The sequence below is a fragment of the Paroedura picta genome, chromosome 2, assembly GCF_049243985.1.
Source record: "Paroedura picta isolate Pp20150507F chromosome 2, Ppicta_v3.0, whole genome shotgun sequence".
NCBI classification, from domain to species: Eukaryota; Metazoa; Chordata; class Lepidosauria; order Squamata; family Gekkonidae; genus Paroedura; species Paroedura picta.
Genome location: NC_135370.1, coordinates 125,814,099 through 125,825,054, shown reverse-complemented (window position 1 = coordinate 125,825,054; position 10,956 = coordinate 125,814,099). Strand labels below are relative to the sequence as shown.

The following is a 10,956-nucleotide window of genomic DNA, read 5'->3' as shown; positions in this document are numbered from 1 at the left end:
AGAATTCTGGTGCTTCTGTGTATCCTACAAAAGGGCTGCTGATTTCTCCCTCTTGCTGCATTCTCTTGCACCATGTCAAATTGTACTCTGAAGGGTTCTACAATGCCCAACAGTGACTTTTCTGGGTGGTGCCAAGGACTGCATTAAGAATGGAGGGAAAGAAAAGCATAGGTGCAGAGTATGGTAGTCACTGCACTGTTCTTTGATCCTGACTTATTAATATTTGTTAGGGCCACATATTGACTGGAAATTTATCCAGGAACTCTAGACTTATAACATGGAGAATTGTTCCACTATATTTTGTTCAGGAGACAATGAAAAACCTTCCCACTACTGCTCTTTTGTCTCAGATATAATTTTCCTCATTAAATTCTCGTCAAGAAATCCCCCCAATAGAAAATAGCATTCTTTCTCCTTAGCAAATAACAAGGCTAATCACTCGTCTTTTAAATAATGATCAAGGATTTTTTTTATTCATTTAAGTTTCAGTATCATTACAGAAAATGTTATGGTACAGAGTTGTTTAACATTAGTTTTATCTCTTTGCTCATTTAATTTGCACACAAATGCTGGTAACACTAATATCTGTACAAGATCAGTCTTTGATTTTTTTAGATTTTAATTCTGTACATTTTTAAATGTATTGGTTAAAAAGGCTGTCAGCACTTAAGGAAGCAATTTTTGTTGTTTGTTTAAACAAAAGGTATCCAGTTACTGCCCAAGAGTATTGAGCTGGGTGGCTGCTGGGATGACAGATATCCCTGAACGCGCAGCAAGGGGGGAAAACCTCGGGGCTTGATTGGGTTCCCAACGCAGCCACTCTGCTTTTGGCACTGTGCACATCAACACGAGATACAAGATAAAGAACAAGCAGAAGCTCTCTGTGAAGCGGTTATGAAGCATACTAATAAGGGAAATCCAAGTGTTGTCTACGCTAGTATAAATAAGCAGACAGCCTTGTTTTAAGAGCATAAGTAGTTGTATTTTAAAGATGAGAAAAAACACAAGTTCTGCAGGCACCTACCGCTGTCTACTAAAAGCTACTGCTATCAGAACTAGCATTGAACACACAAAGCAATTGCAAGAAAGGAAAAAGCTGCTTTGATATAATCAGAATAGATTTCTTTAAGATTTGTTTTTTAAAGTTTTTTTTAAAAGGTATTTATTTAAATCCATTTGAAATATAGTTCAAGGTGTTGACTATACTGATCAACTTTTATCCAAATCAGAAAAACTAGCTGTGCCGTTGCATATTACAGGATACAGTCAATGATATGTGGACATGCATCAAAACTTCTTTTGCTGATGACATCATAGCCTTCCAATGACCATGACATCAACCACCTCTCCCTTATGAAGTTCCACATACTGCTCTGTCTTTGGAGGTAGCATCAACAGTCCATTGGCACTGCGCATACTCATCAGACGACTGCTCATCTGATTCCCTACAGGGAAACAAAATAAACTGGTTAGCTGGACAAATGCCACAAACTGGTGTAACACAAGTAGTGATTTCAAAAGATGAATCCAAAGTTTAGAATAGTAAGCTTTGTCCAGTGTGGGAATAAGAGAGGTTTCTGACTGAGATCAACAAAGCTCACTGTAATTACTGGTGCAGCCTTATTTTCTTCCCATTAGAATAGTAGGGAGAATTGTATTTATATTATTATTAACTTAACATAATAATACTGGGGGACTCAAAAGGCTATCTCTTGGTTTGTGTTCAGCAGTGATGACTTCTATTTCAGGAGACTGTGCCATATGAATAATCTGTTCCCCAGGCATATGGAAGTCCTCTATGGAAGAAGTTGGAGAGGGCTCACCCACCCTCTCATCCAAAAGTGGATCCAATGTTGTATTGGATCCATTGGACTCAATAGCAGCATCCTCTCCCCTTATAACAGGGATAGGAGAGCAAGGCCTGCAGGAGACAGATTGATGTTCTTATGTTATTATGTAAACCGCCCTGAGCCCCTGGGGAGGGCGGTAAATAAATAAATAAATAAATAAATAAGGAAGCCTGATGGCACAGACACAATCATCACCCTACTCTTCCAGACAAACCTGAGACAACAAGTATGGGTGTGAAAGCCATCATACTAGAGGCTGTAGTTGGGAATGTGGAACTGTAGCTGGCTGTTTTGAGTTGGATTCATATGGAAATTACACTGTTGGTAAGCCTGTGTCTAAAACCAACATCAGAGGAGATCTTGGACCCAGTAAACATGTCTTAGGTTTCTCTTATAATATTGGTGTGGGCTCAGGAGTCCAGACAGAAGAGCGCTATTGAGAGACAGTCTTCTGCTTATCTGTATCTTTGGTCTTCACCCTCTTAGTTGGAGGTTTAGATGAACTATAATGAACTGGGGGCAACTGTGATCCAGGTGGTGGAGCCGATTGCGTTGACTCTGTGGACATGGATGCAGATAGTTTCTCCGGAGTCAATTTTGATGAAGGGATAGAGGCTTTGAAGGCTTTCTACACAATGCTGCCTTAAGTTTTGACAACCTATCCCCCCACTCTCTGAGCCTTGGGGTGAAACACTGTCAGGCCTTATGTGTGGGGTTGTTGTGCCCTTCACCAGGAAGTTCTTAGCTATATAGACCTCTCCAACAGTAGGCCTGCTCACATACAGTTCCCATATGGGACTGTACAGGAGACTGATGATGAAGTAAATTTCTCTGTAAATTCCAATTTAGGTTGGAGCACATTAAATACCCCCACAAATGCAATTATCCATTCAAATGTATTTAACGTAGGAGCAACCTTAGTCATCTCCATATCATACACATGGCTGTCTCAAAAGCTGAAAAACAGATGTGGTCCAAAGTCTTTTCACATTTTAACAAGATCTGGCTATTTCTATTAAAGAAGCCTCCTAAAATAGCCTCCAGCAACCTGTAGCGTCTTCTGGTTCTTTTCTGGAATCAATATGAAATGTTATCTTATGGGTAAACCTCAAATCCTAACTGAAAATTTTGCCTATGCTTGTTTTCCGATATTAGTTGTTATCTCTTGTAACTTTCCACATTGTATGCAATAAGGGTCTGTTGTGCTATAAAGTTTCCATTTTCAGTTTTTTTTCTTTTTATAAGGAATTAAAGGGAACAAGGACACTTGTAATGCTACACACCTGCTAATTTTAATCCTGCATGAGAATCCTTCAGATGTTCAAATGAACTTCCTGTACAGAGGTCTGATTTTCTTCTACTCCCTTTATTTTGTTTCCTAAAGGAAATGTTTATTCAAACAATGGATGGGGACAATGAACATACTTTAAAGAAGACTCTTGGATAGGGAGGGAGTTGCAGTATTTGGGGAATTTTTCTCTCTGCAAAGGCCTTCTTGAGTGTGTTTGTGAAAGAGAAGGAAAACACTCTTTAAAGGACATTTAAAACTCTTTATGATTACTTATGCATGGTGTGGTGGTAGAAGAGCTTCTCTCCTTGCAAGTAGCATCATAGGCACTGTACAATAGTTACCCACCTACCACATATACTCATCATGAAGAATTGCACTTATAGTGTTTAGTAATGATCATGATTTGCCAACAGATATTATATACAAGTCTAAATTAAACATAGTATACTACTGAAAATAGGAAGAGCATCTGCATTCCTAAAATGGACATAGCAATTGTGAGCTCTATAGCCCATAAGTACTAGTGGTAATATGACTGAGTAAACTAAAGAATGGGGTCCCAATCTAATGTATGTGGGTTTTGTCCTTATTATCTGATAATAATACTTATTTCTTTGTAGTCCAGACCTTGATTCCCCCTGGAATATAATGCAGAAGGTGAACATATACATTTGAATTGGAAATAGTAGACAGTGTCTATGGATTTTGTCTTTGTTGTTGTCCCAAACAACAAAGTATTGAATGATATTATTATTAATGTCAAGGCAGTTTTCAGCTTGATCATCTATAGTCAAGATGAATGAATTCAAATTCAAACTGTCACTATCCTTGGCTGCCTGCTGAAAAATAAGTGGCCTGTTTGTCTCAAGGAACCCTCTCTTCCACAAAGGCCTGAGTGCTTTGTGTAAATTTTCCAATAGGCCTACAGTTCCAAGAGTCCCCAAGGCTTATGATTGGGCTGAGGAAAAATGGAGGGAAAACCAAAAGTGGGAAAGTAGAGCCTAAAGAGAAAGCATATAAGGCCCTGCACTAGGGTTGCAAAGCCTGGCAACCAGCAGGATGGCTGAAGGCAGGGGAATGGGGGCAGGGGAATGACATCAGCTATGTCATGTCACTTCCAGGGAGAAACCCAAAGTGATGTAGTAGAACTCAATAAATCACAAGAAACTCTGTGGTAAAGCCACAGAGTTCCTTGTGATTCTTAGAGCTACCATATGTCACTTCTGGAAGTCATGATGTAGCCAGTTTTTTTTTTTTTAAATATCCTGCTTCCACTTGCCTGAACAGAGATGGAAAGGGTTGACTCCTTGAAGCTGAGCAGTAGTTAGGCTTCTCTTGGAGGAGGGGGGATAGTGGCCTACTTGGAACAAGTATTTATTTATTTGAAACAGAGTCGAGACGAAGTAAGGTAGTTGTATTAGGGAGCTTTGTTGATTTCTGGTGAGCTTCTTTCTTTGTGAGTTTTGCCCCATTTTTATAACTTGTTTTCCATTACTAGTTACAGTATTTTTTTAAAAATAAACCTTTTCAATCTCCACTCTGCCTAGCATTTTCATGTCTCAAAACTTGGCCAAATGTCAGGAGACACCCTGATTAAAAAGAAGGCTGACCTAGGGACAGGGAGGGTGCTCCGGTAAAGCCCAAAACCAGATTGGTGACGGCAGATATACCTAGAAGGGATGCCTTGTCTTGTAAACCTGCATGGCCTCACTCCATTCTATGGTGTGTGAAGGCAATGAGAATGAAACATGCAGCCTGTCTTGCAAGAGATATGCCTTTTCTTTTAAAAATACGTGGAAAATGGAAACATGCTTTGAAAGCTCATTGATTGTAAAAGGAGGGGATGTTTATTTGAGTTTTAGATCAACAGGGTCTCCTTAATACATTTATCTTCCCAATCTGAATGTTATTCTCTTTACACTAAAGGGATGCCAAACAGAAGTCAGCTTAATCATCCAGAAAAACATTATGAAACTAGTTGACAGATGCAAACTAGTTGGCAAATGCAAATGTAACATGGTATTCATATTTTCAGGAATATTGCTGGCATACTGATTTGACTACTGAAAAACTAGAGGTCTGAGGTTTATAAGTGTACAATACTGAAATAGCCATTACAGAAAAGTCATAGGATCAAACAATCTGCCTGATTTCTAAAACAGTGTTAGCTAAATATATTATTTATGTTTGCTTTTACCTAAGGTCTTGAGTCCCTTTCTCTTTTCCCCCCTGGAACATCTTAAATTGAGATGACAAGAAGCCAAAGGCATCAGCAATAGAGACAAGACATTTTCTTTTGGAACATTCAGATAATGGGTTTTGCTTCATATGCAGATTTTATTAAGTGTCATTCTCTGTAATACTTGTCACCAAGTCTCAGATTTAATCAATCACATATAAAATGTCCTATACAAAACTATGTTTGCTTGAAGCAATATGATTGTAAAGTCAATTGAATGCCCATTGACAACTTACTTCCACCTGATTCCCACTAAACAGTTTCAAAAAGAATTCTGCACTGGAAAAAACAGCTCACTTAAGCTGTGATATAAAACTCTAAGGGGCAAAAATTCTGCCAGCTTAAATGACCATTTTTTCTATAGTGCAAAGTAAGTGGGTTTTCTAATATTTTTTAATGAGGGAGCACAGGAAGTACAAATTACTTTTTTGCTTTATCCAAAGTTACAGAAATGCATGAGCTCCGTAATAGGAAGGAGATAGGGGAAGGAAGCTTATGCATCTCACATGTATGACTTTCTGTTTGAAATGTTATACACTAATTATGATGAAGTCACTTGTATTTCTTCTTTCTTCCCATGTTCTATGAGAGAGAGAGAGAGAGAGAGAGAGAGAGAGAGAGAGAGAGAGAGAGAGAGAGAGAGAGAGAGAGAGAGAGAGAGCGCTTCTGTAGCTAACCTGTACTTTGTGCCCAAGGCAGTGGTTCTTGGTGATGCCAAGTCAGTATGCACCGATGGTATTCTGGACGAGGGTCCAATTTCACATCACATGATAACTGAAGAAAGCATACATAGAAATAAAATATAATTTTCTTCATACTATTTATTTATTTACATTACATTACTTAATTTACATTACTTATAGTTCATCTTTCTCCTTGAGATTCAAGGCAGACTTCTATTGAATCAATAGGATGAAATATCTAATAAGCAAAGTGATAGGACTAGGATTACAGAAACCAGGAACAAAGCACTAAATATTCAGACATATTATACAATGCAGAAAATGTTATAACACAACTACCAAAAATACAGTCTGAGCAAGCCAATACACAGTAGATAATATGTAGTTTACACAGTATTTATTGAAGCACTTTTATGAATCACTCTAAAAATACCCTCCTGAATAATTTTGTTTTGTATGATTTACGATGGGGTTTTTCCTGCTATCCTCAGGTACACCATGCCTCAACAAAGATTAAAAGGACTCTGGACAGTAATGACTGTAAATATTCACAAAAACATCCCAAAACCTAGCCCACAACTGCAAAATGTTATGTCGTAGTTGGCTCAGATTTACAGGAAAGGCATACTGCTTTGACTTACTGAAAAGCTTTATAAAATGATGCATGCGGTGGAGAGAATTGACAAAGAGAATTTTTTCTCCCTCTCCCAAAATGCTAGGACTCAAGGCAATCCAAGGAAGTTTGTTTGTTTGCTTGTTACATTTCTAGCTTCAGGAGTGCTTAAAATGTGGAATCTGCTGCCAGAGGATGTAGTGATAGCCACAGGAATAAACAGTTCTAAAAAAAGGAATTAAATAAATGCATAAAGGATAAGTCTATCAATGGCTACCAGCCATGGTGATTGAGGGGAATCTCCACATTCAAAGGGACTAAATCCTTAAATCCCAAAACCAGAAGATGACATCAGGGGAAGGCCTTGGCTTTCTGGTTGGACACTATGTGAGACAGGATGCTGAACAAGATGGACAATTGGTCAGATCCAGCAAGGCTATTTTTTTCTTAAGCTATGGAAGTAAACATGATCACACCTAATCAAAATCTTCTCATAGAATATTCCTAGTTTATGCCTTCTCTATCTCACTCATATGGCATAACGAGTTTCCAGCATTTTAAAAGGCTAATTGCAGCTACGTGAGCACCTGATTTGGATCAGGAATGCAAAACAAGAGAAGAGGTCTAATCACAGTAGTGTGGCAAAGCAACCTCTCTACATACTGGGACTGAAGGAGGAGAAAAGGCTGGCACATCAAGTAATATTGCCATTACCACAGGGCTGCTTATTTCATGGATGATCAGGTGTGTGTGTGTGTGAGAGAGAGATTTTAAGAAAAGATGTTTCTGTGACTTAAAGGAGATTCTTTAATACTGCAAAATCCATGATTAAATGGAGGAGCTCAGAGGCTCATCCTATGTTTAAAAACTCTTACCCTGGCTTTTATAATAGTGGGCCGAGGGTCCAGGATTCCCTGCATTTTCCTCAATGCTGGGACAACAAAGAGATTGCAGGTAACAACAGCTGACACAGGATTCCCTGGAGATCAAGAAACAATAGCAGTGTACAGATGAGCAATTCTGAATTATTTATGGAATGTTAAAGAAAATTATTACACTGCTTACAGCAGCATTCAAGAATACTCCAATGTGTAATAGAAAAAAAAAGAGCAAGAGTCCAGTAGTGCCTTAGAACAGCGGTCCCCAACCTTTTTGTGGTTGAGGACCACCTCTGGGGGTGGGGGAGAGCCGGCGGCCCGGGTACCACGCACGTGCGGCAGCTGTGTGGAAAATGTGTATGCGCAGTTGCTGCGCATGCATGTTTTCGGCAGCAGGGGGCACTAACGCACATGCATAGAGTTACTGCGCATGCGCATTTTCACCAGCAGGGGCGCAAACATGCATGCGTGGCAGCTCCGCACATGTGTGTTTGTGTCACTGGCGTGTTGGCGGCTGCACCTGCCTCTCCCTCCCTTCTCACAGCGAGAAGCTAGCTCACAGCTGCATTTTGAACCAGCTGCAACTTCCAGGTCAAAGATAAGGGTCAAAGATATGATGTTCAGAGGAGTAGTAAGTGGTGAGAAATCTGCATTGATGCTTCTGGATCACTGATAGTGTTGCTAGGATCTATATGAGAACAAAGTTGGCATCTTGGTATGTTGTGGGCCTTGATACCAGAGTTCAAGTTGTTTTAGGTTAGCAGGCTGTCTGAAAGAAAGAAAAGGTTGGCCCCCAGTGACATGAGCCGTACCATCTCAAGGTCATACATTGGACATATAGGCCAGTCCATTTAACAACAAATTGACATAAATGAGAAGCCAAAACACTCCAAAACCAGCCGTGAAACCTTCCAGAACATTCAGTTGCTGACCTAAGAGTAGAAGTTCTCTTACAAAGGAACTTCAAAGGGAGATTAGAAAGAGAAACTGCTGAACTGCAACTGCAACTGATTGTCAAGCTCAAGGCCATGCATCCATCTGGAATTAATTGAGACCCAGGTTTCCTGTCTCATCAACAGTGCTAATTTTTCCATGCCTGCTACCTTCTCTACACATCAGACCCAATCCAATGATGCCTGCTACTATCATTTACCTGCTAATGTAATTCGACATCTAAAATCACTCCACTTTCCAATATATAGAACATATGAACTCACATTATAGTTGTATCTGAAGAAGTGAGCAGAAACTCATGCAAGCTCATATCCTGCCACAAAATCTTTAAGGTGCTACTGGACTCTTGTTTTTTGTCACTGATACAGACAAACAAGGCTACTCAACTTGTGTAATAGACGATATTATTTACCTACAGCCACCAGGCTATATGGAAGATGTAAAAGTTCATAGTTGAAGTATCAAGGAGATTTACATATCCATATTCAAGTTCAGTGGGATTTCCTTGTTGTTTTATACTTTTTGTGCATCTATCAAGCATTATATTTCTCATTTTACCAAGACCTACCTGGGAGTGCAAATATTATTTTTCGTACTCCATCAATATCCAAAGTTGCAAAGGTTGTTGGCAAGCTAGGAAGAAAAACCAATGGTTAAAACTATGAAATAATATTTCTAACATATTACCACATGATGGGATCCTGACCATAATAATTTCTAAAGACATCTGCCAAATATGGTTCCTAACACATGATTCTAATAATATCTACTTAGAAGTACCCCACATTGAAACACAATTAGACTTACTGCTTAGAATTTCTGTTCATAGGTCAACCATTTAGAAACTAAAATATTCCAGTGGTTAAGAGGCTCCTAATTTTTTAACCTATTGAGACATTTCTTCAGTTCTGAAGTTCTACTTTGAATTCAGTTATTGTTGCTCTAGTAGAATTTTGAGAACCAGGCCATGGCAACGACATTAAAGCCATAGTCCCGTTTAAAGGGCAGGTTGGGCACCATCGTCAGTCCCCTACTCCCTCATCAATCAGAGACAAAGGGAATAAGGCTTCTGGGTCCAAGAACAATAAAGGCTAAAATACTGGATTTCAATTCAAGTCCCAGACTCCAAGAACACCACAAAACGTTAAGTTATTTATTATAAACATTTACAGGAATATATCATAAAAGAGCAGTGAACAGTGAGGATAAAATAATAAAGCTAAATATCTAAGCTAAACACATTTATAAGCATTGGTTCAAGGTCCAGATATTACTCAGCAAGCCTGAGTCCAACAGGGTTTCAAAATACAAGACAAAGACTCCAGTCAATGTGACCCAACCGAAACCAAGAAGCATCCCAAAAGTCAATGTAATCCTGACAAAGAACAAAACTAGAATTAAAGCTTTCCTTTATACTGAATGACCTGCACTGGCCTGATTCTAGTTGAACAATCATATATATGGCAACTGATGCCACTTGGTCAATCAGGTGCGTTGCTAACTAGGTGACTCAACTAATCAGATGACTTTGCCAATTAGTTCAGACACTTTGCTGCTGGCCCTATTAAACAAACACCTTCTCCCATCCATGAATTTGGGAACTAAAGAGATGGAATGTACCCTCCTAGATTCTTGTCACCTAGTAACTTCCTGTCCTACTGGCCAGACTGGTGCCTGGGTTGCCTCCTATCTCCTTTATCTGTCTCTTTGAAGCGACAAGAACTATGACCTAACAGACAGAAGTTTTCATGATTTTTAGCTAGGCCTCAGTTTGAACCATTGGTAGAACTGAGCAAGCTTATAGGGACCAGGGTTGAGTCTGCACTCAAATGTTTTTGGTTTTTTTTGCTTCCGGTCCTGCTGGTTTCTATTCGATTCAAACCTGGATCTTGCCAGAGATCTACAAAAATCATTTCTTCAGCATGAGAGTGCATTAACCCACCTGCTGTAATTTGCACCCAAACAGACTCTTCTCCCTGGAAACCAGAAAAACCAGCATTCGCAGGAGTTGATCTTTTCTCCCCCCTCCCTTGGTTTTATTGGTCTCTGCTGATTGGTTGGTTTCCAGCAGGAGCAGCCCCTTTAACTTCTGGTGGTTTCATTGCAGGGCTTCCCCCTTAGGTTTACTGGTAAGCATTGATATCAGAAGTAAAGACGAGCTATCCTTACCTTGAGCTCTTTATTCCTTCATGGGCTCTTTCTGGTCTTTTTTAAAAAGTGAAGGGGATGTTTGTCACTGGGATTTCTTTGTTTAAAAAACAACTGTGTTAAGGCACTTTTCCCCCCTTATCCCATTCTGCTGCATGTGTTTGATAGATGGGGAAAAATGCTTTCAAAAAGCATGTGCAGGAGATTCAGAGAAGGGATGGCAGCTGAAGACAATCACAGGTTTGTCTTTAAATCCTGATAGGACTGATTAATGCAGTACTTAAGGGGCCAGGAAAAGCA

The 10,956-nt window shown here is 39.4% G+C and overlaps 1 protein-coding gene across 13 annotated transcripts in view; it reads right to left on the bottom strand.

Moving 5' to 3' along the window:
- Window positions 1-444: 444 nt before the first annotated feature.
- The window catches only part of GPHN (gephyrin), a 357,972-nt gene continuing 347,460 nt past the window's right edge, over window positions 445-10,956 (bottom strand). For all 13 annotated transcript variants that reach the window (XM_077322479.1, XM_077322482.1, XM_077322474.1 and 10 more), the window contains 4 exons: window positions 9,077-9,141; window positions 7,552-7,655; window positions 6,058-6,154; window positions 445-1,445 (listed from right to left, as the gene is read on the bottom strand). In XM_077322479.1, coding sequence (XP_077178594.1) covers window positions 1,312-1,445; window positions 6,058-6,154; window positions 7,552-7,655; window positions 9,077-9,141 — 400 coding nt within the window. In that variant the 3' untranslated portion in view covers window positions 445-1,311. The remainder of the gene's footprint in view (window positions 1,446-6,057; window positions 6,155-7,551; window positions 7,656-9,076; window positions 9,142-10,956) is intronic.